Consider the following 20,869-nt stretch of genomic DNA (forward strand, 5'->3'; position numbering starts at 1 on the left):
TGATGCCTATGTGTATTACGCCAGATTTACAAACATTCCGTGGTTCGGACACATACACAATATGCATGGTCAATGAAAGTGCTGGAGTCCTTTGTTACTCGTGTGGGCTCTTTAATTATTTGAAGAAGCTCGTACGTTTTCATTAGGTTTTTAAGATTTGAATTCTTATTTTTAACGATGTTAAAATCACCCATAAATACAATGTTATTTTTAATAGTAGTTAATGTTTCCACATGTTTCTCAAAATGTTCAAAACCATTCACATTTAGAACTTGGCGGCCTGTAGACGCAAAAGTGAACCTTGGGGAGTTGCCTATTTTGATGTCAAAATCTAAAACCTCAATGTCTTCATGGTGTTGCACACCAGTAACCTGAAATTTATTTTATAGGAAAACGCGTCATATAATAGGTCCTGTATGTACATCATAAGGTAGAATTAATTTAAGACAGAATAAGTTTTTTTTTGTTTTTTTTTTAAAATTTAAATTTGGACGTGACTCAAATTTCTATAACAATGTCTAAAATCACCATCTTAATGCGGGGGTGGTGGTGTTAGGGGTAGGGGGTGCATACACCCGAACTTTACGCCCGCCCCCTCTTCTTGACAATTCCTGAATCCTCTCCCCGCTCATATCGCTCTCTTCCGGCCTCGCCCTCCACAGACAATCCCCCCTCCCCCCATTTCCCAAAGAAATTGTCCCGCTCAATCATCTTATAACTGTAAGGCAGATAGAAATACACGTGTTTAGTTTTATTCCCGCGGATTTCACAACCTGGAAGAAAAAAAACAAACAAAAAAACAAAAAACAAAAAAAAACAACCTGTCAGCCAAAAATAGCTCGTCTTGCTAGTTTACATTGGGTCACGTGATCGTAAACAACAAACACGAAAAATACCGACATGGCTACGAAAATATTTTGACGTTGTGAAATGTGGAGTTTGTGAGAATTCTGATTGAAACAGGAGCTTTAGCATTCACGGAGACTTTTATATTTGACTTAAGGGTATGTTATGAGATTTTGTAGTCAATATTATTGATAATAAAGCCTGCACTTGTGCACTGCATTTCGCAATGCGAATCCGAATTTCCTCTAAATTCATTGATGATATGGGTCTTTATTTACCATGCTCTTAGTGCAGCCAATTTGCTCTCTGTGGACAATTTAACATACAGGGGTGAGAATTAAACTAGACTATCTCCTTTTACCTGTTTTATTTTAATCATTTGATATACTTACTAGCCTACTAACCGACTTTTTTTATCAGGTCCAGTCCAAAGACTATTTCTACCTATCAGTGATTTTTCTACATATTTTACAAGGGTCCTGTGGCTTTTCGAATTGGGAAAAATTGTCGACATTTCAGTCAAATTGGGAAAAATCAATTTTATCATAAATAAGTTTTAATATCATATCAAACATTATATTATCTTTATTTTACACATCTGATTTTCTTTAACCTTCTAAAATTTTCAACTATTCTATCCAAATCATAATTCCCATAAGTAATAACTTAAGTCGTATGTATATAATTCACAGCGAATGTTTATATTTTTCAAATGCATTTTTCGTTCATGTTATTAGTGGGAAAAATGCAAGCTAAATTGGGAAAAAATTGACAATTTTTAGGAGGGGAAAGGGCTGAAATTCGGACCCAAAATGGGCCTTAAAAAATCACTGCCTATGTAGGTACTTATAGCTACGTAGGTATTTAAACCTACTCCAGGTAGCTACTTTTACCTACTTTTTCCTTTACTTGCATTTTGTGGCCAAAAGCAGGAACGGCGCAATATGGTGTGTACCAAATTTCTTGATTCACTCAGTACACTGACGATGAATACCACAAAAATATTGGACAAAAATGATTACTTTATAACTTTTCAAATTTGCATCAATAACAGCACCCAGTTCCATTTTCTAGGAATTTAGGATCAAAGCTACGTGAGAAAATGTGTAGAATGTCGAACAAATCTGTATTAATTTTAAAGTTTACCTTCCTGCAGTTTTACATTATAGGTTTTTGGGGCGAATTTTCATGCATTTCCTCTGCATTCTCCACCCTCGTGAAGTATTCAAATTTACACTCTGAATTTTACCGTGCACGTACACAACATGATACATGAAACAACTGACCTGTTTAAAAGATGCGCTTTAATTATTATTTATATTTTCAAAAACAGGTAAAAGTAGGTAGAAGTAGCTACTTTAAGTAGGTTTAAATACATATGTAGGTAGAAATAGTCTTTGGACTGGACCTGTTTATGTGTAGTCTACAATCAGGCCAATAAATGTAAATAACAGGTCCAGTAAAATATGCTGTATCATAATTCCGGTTTATTTAATTTTTTTTCATTAATTGATGAAATATACATGTACATGTATTTTATTACTTGATTATGAAATAAGTAAAATCCCTGGGAAAAAATCCGAAACATTCCGAGTAAATAGATCATTTTGCGTTCAGCGTGCGCTCAGCGTTCGTTCACCGTTCACTTTGCGCTCTGCGTTCGCTCACCGTTCACTGTTCACTCTGCGTTCGTTCACCGTTCACCCTGCGTTCGTTCACCGTTCACTCTGCGTTCGTTCACAGTTCGCTCACCGTACGTTCACCGTTCGCTCACATTACGTTCACCGTTCGCTCACCGTTCAAGTGGGAAAGAAGAACGTTTCAGGGACTGTACATGTAGCTATAAATAGCTACGTAGGTAGAAATAGTCTTTAGACTCAGAGCTCCAGATAAGGTGCGTATCAGCGTAAATACTCATTAAATTTTACGAAATACGCATTAAAGTTTAAAATCAGGCGTACAATTACGCATTCGCGAATGTAAATACGCTTTACACTCCTAAAGTAATGCGTAGAGGTAACTCAATACACAACTGTATAAGTCTACCGGGTAATTATTATACTTCTTTCTTAAATAAACAGGTAGGGTGCGATCGAAAGCAGATGAAAACTTATATCATAAATCGTAAACGATTGATTGGTGGCACAGAAAATGGTACAGGACAAACGATATACATTTCTTCTGTTAAACTTACTAAGTTTTTACTTAAATGTCACTCCTGCAGCATTGTTTCGCTAACTATTTGAAAGTATTTGCAAGAATGGGAGTCACGCATTTATTTACCGACTTCCGTCACACATGCACTCATTTTACACAGATGGAGGAAAACCAATTCTTGGTTAACGGTACAAGGTTAGGGGAATCCGGGGAGAGTAATTTGCAGTGAAAACAAGGTGCAAAAATATATATGGGCAGAATTAGGTTCGTCTAAATTTTAAAAAATGCTATAGAAAGTCACAAAAACTTTAGACTTTGAAACTGATATGTTTTGGTTTAAAATGATTTTAGTTTCTCGGTTTAACAACACTTTAATTTACAATATGACAAATAGTTTTGTTGTTTGTTTGGTGCTTATGAAATTTGTTCAATACTGCATGTACAAACAATCACAGGGGATTCTTATCCATTTTGTTCTCAATTTATATGCTATATATAAATTATATATAGATTGAGAACAAAATGAATAAGAAGACCCTGTGGTACAATAAATGATTGTATGTTTACAGGTGAAAATTCTCTGTAGTTCTTTTTATCATAAAGTCCAAGGGTCTTCATTAACATTGCGATTTTGAAATTTATTGTTGAGGTATTAAATTTTAAAATGCCAGACACACAGTCATATGATATCTGATTATATTTAGACTAAGTGATAAAATTCTGTATTAGTGGCAAACAGCAAATATAATCAGTAAATTAACAAAATACTCTTTTGACTTTTCTGAAAAGCAAAATACTCAATGATTTGAAAATCAGGGGGTAAATACTCTTTGTGGTAAAAAATTATCTGGAGCTCTGAGACTGGACCTGTATAAGTCTCTCTCTCTCTCTCTCTCTCTCTGTGTGTGTGTGTGGAATATGGGGGATACTCATACTGAATATTAAGATTAAGAGCAGTCTGAGAATTTAACAGTAGACCAATAGACCGCGGCAATGCTAAATGAGGTCGGGCCATGCCATGTGCAAATAAGATATCCCAAATTGTCTATGTCAAATTCTAAGAAACAAAGAAATAATTATTATACCTGTGTGATAATGCACTTAAAATAAATGTTTTCCCTTACAATCATCAAAATCTATTTTTGTGACCTGGATTTCCCTCTGTTAATTTTAGAGCATACGACTTAAGCGTCTAAGCGATTTGAAGATTATGACTAGTGCTTAAGACAAATTTTTCAACATACGATTTGTATGTCTTCAAATGTCGATGCTTTTATTTTATCAGCATTGATGAATTTTATTGGGATCGATATTTAAACTAAAATTTTCCTCAACTATATAACTAGAGTTATCCTATTTTTCTTTATTTCCCAAATATTCAAGTATTGCAAGAATGTCAAAACAAAATAATATACATTTGACTTAATTAGCAAAAATAATTTTGAGGTGAAGGTCAAACAAACGGCATATATATGATTCCACAGTTAAAGTATTTTCTGGACAGTGATTATGATGAGCAAAATAAAAAATAAAACGAGGACCATATCAATAGATTAAATGTAGAATTGGAAATGGAGTATGAAGTTGAATAAAAAGAACCAAAGTTTGTTAATAACTATTTTTTCTCGATATATGTGTTATTTTTGTCGTCAAATTTTGGTCAGGTCTATGCCAAATGCCAATGGTCTATGCCGCATCAAAAAGACATAGACCTATTGTCTATGACATTTAAAAAGTTAAATTCTCAGACTGTAAGAGCATTGAATTCAACTTTCAATTTATCCAATAATGTTACAAAAAAGTTAAATTGTGAAATTTTACATTAAAAATAATTTGCAAATATCATATTGGGTATTGATAAAAAAATCTGTTGACCATTATTCTCTTTCTGGGTTGGATAGACATCCATTGTGTTGTGATATAATCAAATTTAGCATACATGTTCAAATACTGTTATAGATTAGAATATCTGGTTGAATTTCCACTTTTGCAGCCTTTGTATGAAGTATTTACATCATAAACATGATAAACATTAGTGATGGGAATGGGGGATAATTTAATAATCAATGATTGGTTTACTGTAACTAATTATCGATTATAATCGGACATACAGAAATTTTATAATAAAGTCATTTAATTACTGAAAAAGTGTAAATAAATATTTTCTACGTTTATATTTGTTGATTTTATTGCTGAGAGAATGTAAATGAATATTTTCTGTGTGTATTTGTTATTCTTTTACTATCATGATTATATAAAAGTCAATACAATTTTAAAAGGGTTTACGCGCCAAAAAAAGATATCGTTTGCTTCAGTTATATCCCCGTATGTCAAAGTTACACGTCATTAACATAGTAATGCCAACTAACTTAATTTTTCGGGTTACACCTGATTTTTCGACCTGTAACCCAATTATTTTTTATGACCCGGTGGGTCATACCTTTCACTCAATTACCGTGTTTGGTTTTGTATATTAGTTCGCGCATGTAATTTCCAGTTTGCAACACAAGCTTGGATCTACATAAACAATGCTGATGCAGAGTTGTCGAAAACTGTCGGTCCTGTCTGCAAGGCTGGTAAAAAATTCCCTGGACCAATTACGTGCTAGAAAATGTCAGTCCAAATGACCATTTGAAAATATCGGCTGTGATCCGATTATTTTAGAGCTCGGGTTTGGGATGCACAAACAACATGGCCACACGGCCGATCAAATCTCTACCCAGGAAGAAAAAGCTCAGTGGTAGAGCGCTCGCTTCGTAACTGGAAGATCGTGAGTTCGAGTTCTGCTCGTGCCATGGCCACGTCAAATCTAAGATGTAAATATATGCTCGTCAAATGCTCAGCATATAGCAGTGAGAGTCACAGGTCTTTCGGATATGACCTCCAATGTCGCGGCAGGTTTTAACATGTTAAAGAACCCTCACTACTATGGTCATGGAGTCAGAGTACAAAGCATAGGTCTAAATTTGTGGTGTTTCACTCACAGCTGGTGACGTCTCAATATGAGGGGAAATTCCTGACGGGATGTAAAACATACTACTTTGTAAAAAGAGGGGAAAAATGCTGAACTTGGACCACTTAAAAAATTATGAAGTCTTTCGTGGTGTTACTGACTTCCAAGTTGGCTGGAAAACTGACCGTTTTTGGCTAACTATGAGTGGAAGATGCATTGCTGTTAAAACAATAAAAGGCTGATGATTTTGGTGCAGTTCTTTTTTTTTCTTTCTTTCTGTGCAATACAAGGTACATGTATCTGGCCTGACAAAACTTTGTCCGGTCTGACAGAACCTTTAGCTCTGCCAGACCAAATGTCTGACAGTGATTTAAAAATTTCGACAACTCTGCTGATGGTCATGTACATTATAGACAAGTTATCAAAACAGGTGTTAACAATTATCTGCGAGTTGTTTGACAAATCGGGGATTGAAGTCATTATGTAAAATGGCTACCACCATATGATAAAGAGATCCTTATCAGGGTTAGCAGACACGCCAACAAAAAGAAACCGATACTTATGCACCTACAAACAAATCTGGGAAAACTACTTTTCATGGATAAAAAAGGTTATTGATTGAGGACAGCATGAAGCTTATCATCCATTGTGTAACTCACAATTGTCTATTAGGTCTGGGTCTAAATATAATCTGACTACACATGCCACACGCAAAATCCTTACTCACAAAAGTCATCTAATCACTGTCGTAATTCTTGCCATCATCTTCGAATGATAATACTGTAAAGAAAATACACACTGAATTCGGATCTGAACAATACAATGAACAGTAAATACCCTCTCATCATGTAAATTTAATAAATCTATGTCCTGTTTTGTATATATCAGTCTTGAAAAATTTAAAATGTGCCACTTTCAGTTACAATGCTTCTCTTCAATAAAATAGTACACAAAACACACATTTCTGTTGTAAATACAGTAAAACTCTGATATAGCGATTTTCTGGGGACCCTCTATAAAATTCGTTATAAGCGTAATTCGCTATATGTTTATAGCAAATTCATAATTCAAATATAACGAATTTGTGATAAAACTGATTTGTTCTACATGTATACCAGTTATATAAGAAAGCATCAATCGATATACTTGCGTTTGTATTGTCTTTAAGTGAAATGAAGCCTATATATTTGTCTAAATTCGCTATATCTGTGTTCGTTATAGATGCAGATTTTTATATAGAATAGATAAAGAATTTACCGGGGAAATCGTTTTCACTTTGATATAGCCGTAATTTCGCTATATCCGTGTTCGCTATATTCGAGTTTTACTGTATTTTTTGAAATATAAACACTTATGACACATGTAATCCTAATAAATATGTCATGAATGCCGTTACGCATTATGACCAAATTTTTTGCCTTTCAAAGAGGGTCATGACCCTCTTTTTGCATATTGGAGGTTGGCAACTATGGTCATTAACTGATGACGATCTGGCATAAAATCAAAATATGATTAACGTTCAGCAAAGAAAGATAAGGAAAGAAATTTATTTTACCAAAAAAAAACCATGCTTTTTGAACAGCATCAAAGCTAAGCAAATGGTATATGTCTCATGATGACAGAGTACCAAATTTTCGCGGTTGTTTTTATAATTATAGTCATGAAACCCAACTTAACTGTGTGACATTTAGAATATATATGCTACATGTTTATGAATTGAATTAAAATTTTTAGAGCTCTGACTTAAAGACTATTTCATTCTTGATAAAAACTATGTGTCAACTGTATGAACAATGAAACATGAAAACTAATTCCACGCTGGTGAACATGGTGACTTGGTACCAATGATTTGGGTCACAGCTCAAGGTCAAACAACATCAAATGTGCATAATCTCGAGTATAACAGCCATCAATTAATGGAAACGTCACTGGGAGGGGTGGTGTATTGGTTATGCAATGCTACGAGAATGCTTGTTTCTCTACAGTAATGAATAATTCGTGAAATTCTGCAAATTCAAGTGTGTTAGTGTAACTAGTGTTAGATACATGGTGTCCTAGTTCTGGCTAGTGGGTTTACTCTCTAGCTTGATCGGGAGATCACTGGACTGTCATGCCCGAGGTCCTGGGTTCAATTTTCAGCAGAGACATAAACCCGTCTCTGAAATTGTACACAAGCACCAGCATATGCTACTGAAAGAGCAAAATATCAAGTTCGGTGTCTGCAAATTTAAACCTGTACAGTATTTCATTGGTATTATCTATTGGTTAATGATTCAGATTTTAGAATTTCTAAAGCCAGATGCCTGGACTGTAAAAAATTAAAAACCACACTGTATTGTCAGAGGTTTGCTTCTCTAAAACCAGACTTGGAAAATGAATGACTGGGTATGGGACTGAAAATGGAAAAAGCACGAGGCTTGCACCTTCTTTTAAAAATTTTCAACCCTTGCAGTATGTTACGATTATTAAGTTGGTTCATTATAGGTTTGATTGACAGCCACACAGCATCCTGACATCAGTAAACCCCGCCCCAGACATGGCTGACACAGAGGGATCATTCCGGACATTGGTCAGTGTCAATGGGACAGATGAGGAAGAGAAAAAATCTAATGGAGTGGAGATGAAAAATCTTCTTGAAGATGATGATGAGCCTCAAGTCCAGCCCAGCGGGATGAAACGCAGTGACACGGCCGACCTCCTAAATCTCACACTACACCAGGTAGGTCTCGAGACACGGTCGACCTCCTTAATCTCACACTACACCAAGTAGGTCTCGGGACACGGTCGACATCCTTAATCTCACACTACACCAGGTAAGTCTTGAGACACGGTCAACCTCCTTAATCTCACACTACACCAGGTAGGTTTCGAGACACGGCTGACCTCCTTAATCCCACACTACACCAGGTAAGTCTCGAGACACTACCACCTTAATCTCACACTACACCAGGTAAGTCTCGAGACACAGCTGACCTCCTTAATCATACACTACACCAGGTAAGTCTCGAGACACTACCACCTTAATCTCACACTACACCAGGTAAGTCTCGAGACACTACCAACATAATCTCACACTACACCAGGTAAGTCTTGAGACACAGTCAACCTTAATTTTACACTACACCAGGTAAGTCTCGAGACACAGTCAACCTTAATTTTACACTACACCAGGTAAGTCTCGAGACACGACCAACCTTTTTAATCTCACACTACACTAGGTAAGGCTCGAGACACAGCAGACCTCCTTTATCTCGCACTGCATCAAGTATGACTTGAGACACAGCCAGTATCCTTAAAGTTGTTTATTTTTTCAGTGTGCCAGGAATGGTGACACTCGTAGTATGGAGATCCTTCTGAGGTCCATCACTGGAAACTTAAAGAAGAAAATCAACATGCGTGATGAAGAGGGAGTAACAGCCTTGCATTACGCAGCCCGCTATAATCAGTACGACATCGTCAAAATTCTACACAGCTACGGTGCAGGTAATTGATAGCATGACCCGCTACAATCAGTACGACATCGTCAAAATTCTAAATAGCTACGGTGCAGGTAATTGATAGCATGACCCGCTACAACCAGTACGACATCGTTATAATTCTACACAGCTACGGCTCAGGTACTTGATAGCATGACCCGTTACAATCAGTATGACATCGTCAAAATCTTACACAACAATGATGCAGGTAATTTCTTGGCATGTCCCATTATGTTCAGGACAAATTTGTTGACTATTTCATTGTAGAAGTTGTCAAGGAAGCAATAGAATTAAGATGCATATTACACGTATAAATCACATTGTGCGAGTCAGGTTTTGGTTGGTTGTTTGTTTTTGTTTTACGTCCCGTTGAGAATTTATCACTCATTATTGAGACGTCACCAGCTGTAGTTTAGATTTAGACCAATGCTTAATGCTCACAACCATAGCACTGAGGATTTTTTAACATGTCAACGCCTGCTGCGACAAGGGATCCCCCTATTTAATGTCAGATCTGAAAGACCCGTGATTCTCACTTCTAAATGTTAAGTGTCAGGTGTAATAGGTAGTTAAAGTCTTAAGTTTGACACAGCCATGACAGGAGCGGAGCTTGTTTGAACACAACAAAGTTTGAAGAAGACAATGCATGTACCTTTGTGTTCTGTGGATCTGTGGAAAGGAATTCAATGGTCAAACTGGACATTGTAACACTGAGATCTTCAGATCATTAGAAATTCAATTAATGGTCCAACTGGACATCATAACAAAAAGATTATTAGAAATTCAATTAATAATCAAACTGGACATTGTAACAGAGATGATTAGTTGGCACTTGGACTGACAAATGAGGATTAGAAATTCACTAAAACTATGCATTGGGCATGCTAACAAAAACAAATAGGAACTAGTAATCCTAATTGTTCGTGAACAATTAGAGGGCTTTCCACCTACAATGATATAAAAAAAAAGATATTTAAGAATATTTAAGATGATGTACGAAACTCAACACGACCTTGAAAATTTAATTAATAATTTTCACGATGACCTTGACCTTTGACCTTGACCTCATTTTGAAGGTCAAAGGTCATCGCTCTTAATGCAAGTGATCCCAAGTCTCTATCTATATTAATGTAAAAGCTATAAGCTTAAAACATGTTAATCAAGACATTCAGGGGCAATAATTTGTTTAGGGGTTTTCGGTTAGCTTCTCAATGCTAAAAATAGGTTGAAAGACCTTGAAAATGGGAAAAAAATAATTTTGATGATGACTTTGACCTTGACCTCATTTCAAAGGTCATAGGTCTTAATGCAAGTGGTCCCATGTCTCTATCTATATTAATATAAAAGTTATAGGCTTAGATAATGATATTGGAGACTTTCAGGGGCAATAACTATGCTTAAGGGTTTTCGTATCCCTTTGATTAATTTTTCTTTGCAAGAGGGTTTTACTGTGAATTCATTAGCGAAGGTTTCGTGTCTCTATGACATTCCATTAAGTAGGAGTAGCGATAACAAGGTTTTCGACGCGAGTCTCCGAATTTCACTGGAGTCTCAAAGTTAAAAGTTATAATGCATACTATCAAAACCAATCAAGAAGTCAATACTTACCCATATAAAATTTCAATGCTATCTTAAGCAGGAAAGAGAGTATAAAAAGTGCTATTTTTCCTCTTTTCTGATGACTTTGACCTTGACCTCATTTTCAAGGTCAAAGGTCAAGTATCCTATTACAGTTGGTGCCATGTCTCTACGACAAACCGTTCTGAAGTTCGACATGTTTTACGAATAAATCGCAAAACATAAAGAGGCATTAACTCCCTATAGGGGACACCAGATCCCTTCATCCTTCATTTGAAATTCTTCGCTTCTACTAATTACCCTCTATGGTTTAGAAAAGGTTTCATCTTCCTATCATTTACGGTTAAAAAGTAGAAGTGATAACAATGATTTCTGCGAAAGGTCCAATAACTCCGTAAGGGGTCAAAGTTCAATTAAGTTGGGTGAACTGTATTTGTTTCTCAAGAAGTACTATATGATGGACTATAAAGTTTTTCGATAAGTCTTAAGACGAACATTTTTTTTGATGGCAGGAAAATAATAAACAGAACAATAACAATAGGACTTTCCACAGAAAGGTGGAAAGCCCTAATTATGATAAAATTAATGTTGATGCATGGAAGTTGTTTTATTAGTGGTGATATCTCATTCATGTAATGAAGTCCTCCTAATTAGATCTAATGGAGAGTCTCATGTTAAATTCGTCAGACTGTGGTGATTTTGATTATCACTGGTTGACTCTGTAGATTTTTTACCTTGCTATAAACTTGTCACCCATTCAGCATGCTCAGTTCATAATTTGATGGAACAGTGTTTTGTCTCTTTGTGTATGAAGGAGTGATCTCCCCTGAATGTTTTTGTGTTTACAGATATTAACTTGCTGGGTTTTTTTTGTGTTTACAGATATTAACTCGCGGTGAATGTTTTTGTGTTTACAGATATTAACTCGTTGTTTTTTTTTGTGTTTACAGATATTAACTCGCGGTGAATGTTTTTGTGTTTACAGATATTAACTCGTTGTTTTTTTTTGTGTTTACAGATATCAACTCGTGGTGAATGTTTTTGTGTTTACAGATATTAACTCACTGTTTTTTTTTGTTGTGTTTACAGATATTAACTCGCTGTGAATGTTTTTGTGTTTACAGATATTAACTCGCTGTGAATGTTTTTATGTTTACAGATATTAACTCGCTGTGAATGTTTTTGTGTTTACAGATATTAACTCGCGGTGAATGTTTTTGTGTTTACAGATATTAACTCGCTGGATGAGGAGGCGTTGACCCCGCTGCACTACGCGGCCCGCTACAAGCGAGAGAAACAGAGGAGGGGGGCTGAACTTGTGCTGGATGATCAAGAGGTGTGGATCTAATTTCTAATTACTGTACTTCATAGTTGTCAGGTCATTTCACATTATTCGGGGAGGGGAAAGGGGATTTGACAGCTTGATCAGTGTCTGTACATATTAGATTGGTCAAGTGTTGTAGATATTGGGATGGCCAGTTTCTGTAGACATTTTGATAGTGATATTCATACACAGTTGTGTTTACTTTCGTTTTAACGTCGTCTACTGCATATTCTTAATAAGTAACAGATCATCTCTTCTGAGATTGTTAAAAAGTTACTGAAGTTTTGGAATCATGTGTAGAGATAAACCTGATTTAGATAATGCAGTGTTGAAACCAGACAGTTGTCATATGTTGATGACATATTTTTGCCATGAACGATACTGAAGCCAGATCTGGAGACCGTCGTGGATTTCCTCTCCTCCTGATCTCAACAATGCATGCATTGTCCATTTCCCTGTTGCCATTAGACAAGATGCTCCTTAAAATTTATTTGAAATTTTTGTTTTTTTATGACCCATTCAAGAATTTTTTTGGATATTAGGAGCTGTACGACCAGTGCATATGGCTCTTAAGGCCGTAGCAGTGAGGGTTCATTATCATGTCGAGGCCAGTCTGAAGGACCGGCTACCATAACAGTTATATAAAGCAGTGTGCGAAATTAACGGTGGATCGATAGACACTCTCTATAGAAAATGTTGTCAGTCTGTATCGATTGAAACGATGATAGACCGACTTGTCTGTAGGAAGTCTGAAAGACCGGCTACCATGACCGATATATAAAGTTAACAAAACACAGGTACATGTAATTCTAAATAATAGCTGTTTATTGACCTGCATGGATGTGGGTGTTAGGGGTCATTTGGTGGGAAGCTGTGTGTCCGAGCGGGTGACCACCATACCCTCTCACATACAACCACTACCCCGAGCAGGTGACCACCATACCCTCTCACATATAACCACTACCCCGAGCAGGTGACCACCATACCCTCTCACATATAACCACTACCCCGAGCAGGTGACCACCATACCCTCTCACATACAACCACTACCCCGAGCAGGTGACCACCATACCCTCTCACATACAGCCACTACCCCGAGCAGGTGACCACCATACGCTCTCACATACAACCACTACCCCGAGCAGGTGACCACCATACCCTCTCACATACAACCACTGCCTTGAGTGGGTGACCACCGTACCCTCTCACATACAGCCACTACCCCGAGCAGGTGACCACCATACCCTCTCACATACAGCCACTACCCCGAGCAGGTGACCACCATACCCTCTCACATATAACCACTACCCCGAGCAGGTGACCACCATACCCTCTCACATACAGCCACTACCCCGAGCAGGTGACCACCATACGCTCTCACATACAACCACTACCCCGAGCAGGTGACCACCATACCCTCTCACATACAACCACTGCCTTGAGCGGGTGACCACCGTACCCTCTCACATACAACCACTGCCCCGAGCGGGCAACCACCATACCCTCTCACATACAGCCACATATCGGAGTGGGTGACCACCGTACCCTCTCACATACAACCACTGCCCCGAGCGGTGACCACCATACCCTTTCACATACAACCACTGCCCTGAGTGGGTGACCACCATACCCTCTCACATACAGCCACATATCTGAGTGGGTGACCACCATACCCTCTCACATACAACCACTACCCCAAGTGGGTGACCACCATACGCTCTCACATACAACCACTGCCCCGAGCGGGCGACCACCATACCCTCTCACATACAGCCACATATCGGAGTGGGTGACCACCGTACCCTCTCACATACAACCACTGCCCCGAGCAAGAGACCACCATACCCTCTCACATACAACCACTGCCCCGAGCGGTGACCATCATATCCTCTAAGTATGTTTTTCTGATCTGTCATAGTCCAATAATCATTTGTACAATATTTTTTGATCCAGAAATATGAAATTAAAAGAAAAGTGAAATTTGTGAAAATAGATGTTTTACTAAAAATTATTTTCTCTGAAGAATTGTTGTTTAATATCATTTTAGAAGTAATGCATACATAGGTCATTATAGCATGATCATTAATTAAGATGATATGGCCATATATGTCATATCCCTTTTTGGGCTCATGTAGTTTGAATCAACTTTGTTAATTGGTGCATCTGTTGAGAAATGTGAATTGCAGCATATAATCAGGTCATTGAAACTTTTAAAAAAAAAAAAAAATCTGTTTTAAGGGAGATAATCCCTACATATGTTGTAGTAAGTATTTCATTAAAAGAAATTATCTAAAGAGTGACAATCATGTAATTAAATGAACTATCATTTCTGTAGTTATTTAAACAATTCAAGAAATATCTTGACAAGTCGATTGTTGTACCAAAGTTGACGTGATTTTGTCCCATGCACACTCATCTGTTTATGAAGATAAAACATCTGATGGGCGTGGCATGGGACATGGCAGTGCACTTTATTGGGATATAAAACTGTCAAATTTGGATGTGTCCGTTTTCCAGGGTGCGAGACCAAAGTCACTTAAGAGACGCCCTGCATCTACCTTAACAGAGTTAATCGTTAGTGATCACAAGAAATTCACAGTTTTAGTATTGCTGTTTCAATTAAATTCACTGTTAAGAAATATCTTGGATTGGCACAAGTATTAATTTTTAATGAGGCCAAAATAAGATAAATGTGTGTTTCCTATTTCAAAAAAAAAAACATTAGGTAGAGTAGGTAGGTAAAACACTTGGTTTTTGATACACTTTCAATACAGATCTAGTACTATACCTTACAAATACTTCTCACAAACGTTAAAGATCAATAGTAGTTAAAATGTAAATCAGAGAAACTCGAATGCAAACAGAAATCATTCCCAATTCAGGATTTTTATTTTCTTTCATATACATGACTTGTATATCATCAATAAAATAATTTAGGATTGGCAGGAAAAAAAAGTTAGGTATGGTAGGGAAACCAGAAACACACATATTTTATTTTGGCCTTTTACACCACTGGTATTTGTAAAATTCAGTGGTGAATAATGTATAATAGTCAGAATGAATTTCAATCACAAATTGTATAATAATCAATGATTAGAATTTTAGCGGGGATATGAATAATGAATAATTTTCCATGATTTCATGTATTCCTTTGTATTCTATCTTGTTTCTACAAAAAATCTTCGGGTATATCACCAGGTCTGTTTTAGAGTTAGCATATATATTTTCATAATTCCTGGTTGTTACAAGTAAAAATATAAAGTCAGCTCTTATTTATTACAGTAAGTTGTTAAAATGTAAAGTCAGCTCTTATATATTACAGTAAGTTGTTAAAATATAAAGTCAGCTCTTATGTATTACAGTAAGTTGTTAAATTGTAAAAGTCAGCTTTAATATGTGTTACAGTAAGTTGTTAAAATATAAAGTCAGCTCTAATGTATTACAGTAAGTAAATGTACTTAATACTGTAGCAAAGAAGAAGATAATTTTTTTTTTGAAACAATGAGGTATGAAACCTGGGATCAATACTTGTTTAATTAGATAATCTAACCACTGAGCTACCCAGGCCCGTATACAAAGTAAATGGTAATTACACTATAAAGATTAAACCAATTTTCAGAAATCATACAAGAACTTTTCATATTGAGGAGATGAAAAAACAATTTTAGAGAAAATGTCACAAAATGTCGCAGATGTCCCTAAATTCAAAGAAGATAACTTTGAAATTATTTAACTTTTACAACAGCTAGACTGAATACTCTCATTTACTGAGTATCATGCGAAAATGGTTTTAGAAAGTAAAAAGAATTTATGCTCAATGTTACAGACGTGTGTATTTGATTGATAGAGGCATCAGTGAAATAAAATGGATGGTGAAATTTTCCTCTATGTGCTGGTGCTCATTAACATAGTTTTCCATTCAGTTTTTCAGTTGACTTATCAATCAATCAAAAATGAATTTGATATTGTGATTAACTACCTTTGATGTGTTTCCATGATTCACTGTGATCTTGACACTTTTGGATGATGATTTAGTTCAGAATATCACGTTCATTTATATATTGAAGATTTCAACACAGCAAGCACCATTGAATCCAAACTTTGATTTAATATTAAGGATAAGTTTATATGCGATGATTTAGGGGTAAAACCTTTGTCTGTTGATAAATATTTTACAGAAAATCTTAATGAATGAAGAGGAAAAGACTCAGCTAGAGCATCTCTGATTTAAATTTGTTGTCTGTCTAGTGTCCGTCTGACTGTCTGTAAGGTTTGTTTTTTCATTGAGTGATCAAAGTTAAAGAAGAACAACACATTGTCATAGTCATGACTGACTTCCCTTTGTAACACCAAGATGAACATATTCAGCAATGTTTTTCTTGTCCTTTTATTTATTTACTTTGATGGCAGGATAACTCCATTTCTTAACCTGTTGATCCTGAGTTCAAATCCTACCGAATTTCCCCCCATATAACTTTCTACTAAAATTGTATTTTTTCACAGAGTAAGGTAAATTTGAAGTTTCCCCCAATGCATTTTCCTGCACACAGTGTAAGAAATCTCAGAAACATGATGATCGAGTCCACAGTTTATTGATTCTAATTTTGCATGCATTCTTTTAAGATATGTGAAATGATTATTTGTTTGTTTAATCTTTATATGATTTTTCGGTCTAGGGAGTTAGCCATTTTTTAATTTGTTTAGTTTATTAACAGCAGTAATAGGTACACATAGATAACATTTCAATTGCCTGGGGCTAGCATGTGCAGGATAAGACCACAGTTGAAAATGCCCTTTCTCTTTTAAAAAGCTTGTATGACAAATCAGGTGAGTGTTGTGGCCTGAGAGCCTTTCATAATAATCGTGTATAAGATATATAAATTTATGTGAAATAACATACTGATTGGTTTATTCAGCAAAGTGCAATTCCGGCCAGTCACTCAGCAGATGAGCTGGCGTCGCAAGACATCGTCGTCGCATTCCTGATCAAGAATGGTGCAGACATGAACCGTGGGGACAAATATGGATTAACTCCCCTGCACTACGCGGCCATGAGGGGCAATGAACTGGCCACAAGGGAACTGCTTCAGTTCAGAGGAATCAACATCGAGGTAAGACAGAACTTGTGTGTGGGGGGGCTGGTGGAATAACGCAAAAAAGTTATATAAGATCTCGGCATCAAAGATAGCTATATAATGATGTTGTATTTGTCTTTTGTTAACTGCAGGGGCTACAATACTGTATTAGAGGTAGCTGAAGAAATTTTGTAAATTCAAAGTGATAAGATTTTAAAATAATTATGCATGGAATTCAAAATTAAGTCAACTGGCAATGAAAATGAACAGGAAATTTCAATTTTGCTTCTCACAGACATTCAGTATTTTGCAAATAGAAGTTTCTATGAAGGTTTGTGAAAATTTGTGATGGACCCTTAATCCTTATATTTGAGAGTATTTGAAATGCAGCCACTGACTATGATAAATGACCCTACAGGAAGTGATGTAACAGCTCTGTATCTGGACTAAGAATTAAACTATCTCTACTTGCCAGGCGGAGGACAAACAAGGAATGACGTCTTTACATATGGCAGCAACACACAACCATGTGGAGATTGCCAGGCTGTTGATCGATTCGGGGGCCCAGCTTAGATGCAAGGACAACGAAGATCTGACCCCGCTCCACTGCGCTGGGTCGGAAGGGAATATTGAAATTGTGCAATTGATGTTCCAGGCGGGTGCCAAACAGGATGGCTGGGTTACCATCTCAAATGTAAGCATTGTTGTACAATTAGCTCCCTCATCACTTATCTCCCTTACATGTATCACCTACCTCCCTCATCACTTATCTCCCTTGTCACTTATCACTTATCTCCCTTATCACTTATCTCCATTGTCACTTATCTCCATTGTCACTTATCTCCCTCATCACTTATCTTCCTTGTCAGTTATCTTCCTCATTAGTTATCTTCCTCATCACTTCCCTCCCTCATCATTTACCTCCCTTGTCACTTATCTCCATGGATATGTCGAAGTGATTCAGATGTCTCAACCACTTATTCTCTAAGTAGTTTACCTTCAATATCTGGAATCCTCGGATATCTTGAAGTTATTTTTCTCAGTTTGAGATAACGAGATTTGACTATAAATTTCTGTAGGAATTATTTTATTTGACATATTAGTATTGTCTTAGTTACACATGAAATAAGAGAAACTAACAAAATAAGCTTGCTGCGGAATCTTTCAACATCAGGTTATGATTGTCAAGGTTTCGCTGGTCTGTGTTGTGTTTTGTGTAACCTAATGATGAGTGTGTTGTTAAGGTTTCGCTGGTCTGTGTTGTGTTTTGTGTAACCTAATGATGAGTGTGTTGTTAAGGTTTCGCTGTTCTGTGTTTTGTGTAACCTAATGATGAGTGTGTTGTTAAGGTTTCGCTGGTCTGTGTTGTGCTTTGTGTAACCTAACGATGAGTGTGTTGTTAAGGTTTCACTGGTCTGTTTTGTGTAACCTAATGATGAGTGTGTTGTTAAGGTTTCGCTGGTCAGTGTTGTGCTTTGTGTAACCTAACGATGAGTGTGTTGTTAAGGTTTCGCTGGTCTGTGTTGTGCTTTGTGTAACCTAACGATGAGTGTGTTGTTAAGGTTTCTCTGGTCTGTGTTGTGTAACCTAACGATGAGTGTGTTGTTAAGGTTTCACTGGTCTGTGTTGTGTAACCTAACGATGAGTGTGTTGTTAAGGTTTCGCTGTTCTGTGCTTTGTGTAACCTAACGATGAGTGTGTTGTTAAGGTTTCGCTGGTCTGTGTTGTGCTTTGTGTAACCTAACGATGGGTGTGTTGTTAAGGTTTCACTGGTCTGTTTTGTGTAACCTAATGATGAGTGTGTTGTTAAGGTTTCACTGTTCTGTGTTGTTTTGTGTAACCTAACGATGAGTGTGTTGTGGTTGTAGATGGTGACAGACAGAGATTGTGACCAGAACACCTGTTTACACTTGGCTGTAGAGAATGGACATTATGATGTGGTCAAGCTTTGTCTGGACAAGCGGTCAGATGTCAATACACCCAGCAGTAATTACATGTATCCTTTACACCTGGCAGCCAAAGCAGGAGACATCAGGTAAAAACTATACACACAGAAGGGATCAAACCCCTTGTCAGGTGAGATTTTACCCCTGGTCAGAGGGGATGTAACCACTGTTCATATGAGAATTGACCACTATAGGTGGTATTTTACTCTTGTACAGAAGGGATTTTACTCTTGTTTCATACTGATTGTTAGGCCGACCTTGGCACACAGATTTTGACTACAGATAACTCCATTTACCTGATCAGGATAGAGGGCTCACGGCAGGTGTGACCGGTCAGCAGGGGATGCTTACTACTCCTAGGCACCTGATCCCACCTCTGGTATATCCAGGGGTCCGTGTTTGCTCAACTTTCTATTTTGTATTGCTTATAGGAGTTATGAGATTGATCACTGTTTGTTATCTTCACCTTTCACTCTTGTACAGGTGGGAGTTTATTCTTATACAGGTGGGAGTTTACTCTTGTTAAGGTGGTACTTTACTCTTGTACAGGTGGGAGTTTACCTCTGTATAGCTAGGATTTACCACTGCACTGCTGGAATATTAATTTGGTCTGTGGAATTTTAGAACTGTACAGTTGGGATTTTATCACATTCAATTGATAAAGTAGACTGTGATATTATACAGTGGTCTGAGATAAAGTAGACTGTGATATTATACAGTGTTCTGAGATAAAGTAGACTGATATTATACAGTGGTCTGAGATAAAGTAGACTGTGATATTATACAGTGGTCTGAGATAATGTAGACTGTGGTATTATACAGTGGTCTGAGATAAAGTAGACTGTGATATTATACAGTGGTCTGAGATAGAGTAGGTTGTGAGGTACCGATGAAAAAGTTTACTGACTGTTTGTATACAGGTGCGTGAAATTGTTGGTCCAGCATCACGCCAGGATTGACGCTCTGAATGATGAGATGGCCACGCCCCTTCACATCGCTGCTGGATACAACCACAAGGATGTTGTAGAATTCCTGATAGAAAGGTACGCATCACAACAAAATGTACGCATCACTAAAAAATACCCAAAATGTATGCATGGCAACCCCCTTCCTCCCCCCCCCCAATGTACACATTGCGACAAAGCCAAAAAAATTGTATTATGCATCACAACAAAACACCTAGAATGTACGCATGGCAGGCATCCCCCCTCCCCCCCCCCCCCCCCCCCCCCCCCAAATGTATGAATTGCAACAAACATCAAACTTGTATTTATTTCAGCAAAAACCCCAAAGTGGACATTTGTCAACAAACACTTTAAAGTATGCATGTATGTAGCAACCAACCCCCATGCAAATTACAACAAATGCACGTATTGCAACAAAAACCTGAAAATGTGCAAACCACAATAAAACCCCCAAAATGCAATGTATTTAATAAAATCTCAAAAATGTTTCCATATGTACTTCTACAAAAGCCACAAAAGATCATATCTCATTTTAACCTCAACCAATAA

General features: G+C 37.0%; 1 protein-coding gene across 3 annotated transcripts in view; it reads left to right on the forward strand.

Annotated features, from left to right (window-relative positions):
• The first annotated feature begins 204 nt into the window (after positions 1 to 204).
• LOC125673234 (transient receptor potential cation channel subfamily A member 1 homolog) overlaps positions 205 to 20,869 on the forward strand; it is a 45,239-nt gene continuing 24,574 nt past the window's right edge. The window contains exons 1-8 of one of the 3 annotated variants that reach the window (XM_048909709.2): positions 205 to 1,004; positions 8,441 to 8,675; positions 9,271 to 9,439; positions 12,240 to 12,346; positions 17,251 to 17,445; positions 17,885 to 18,103; positions 19,278 to 19,444; positions 20,276 to 20,398. In XM_048909709.2, coding sequence (XP_048765666.1) covers positions 8,493 to 8,675; positions 9,271 to 9,439; positions 12,240 to 12,346; positions 17,251 to 17,445; positions 17,885 to 18,103; positions 19,278 to 19,444; positions 20,276 to 20,398 — 1,163 coding nt within the window. In that variant the 5' untranslated portion in view covers positions 205 to 1,004; positions 8,441 to 8,492. The remainder of the gene's footprint in view (positions 1,005 to 8,440; positions 8,676 to 9,270; positions 9,440 to 12,239; positions 12,347 to 17,250; positions 17,446 to 17,884; positions 18,104 to 19,277; positions 19,445 to 20,275; positions 20,399 to 20,869) is intronic. The other 2 variants (XM_048909703.2, XM_048909704.2) reach the window with 2 other exon arrangements.

Source organism: Ostrea edulis, chromosome 3 (genome assembly GCF_947568905.1).
Source record: "Ostrea edulis chromosome 3, xbOstEdul1.1, whole genome shotgun sequence".
NCBI classification, from domain to species: domain Eukaryota; kingdom Metazoa; phylum Mollusca; class Bivalvia; order Ostreida; family Ostreidae; genus Ostrea; species Ostrea edulis.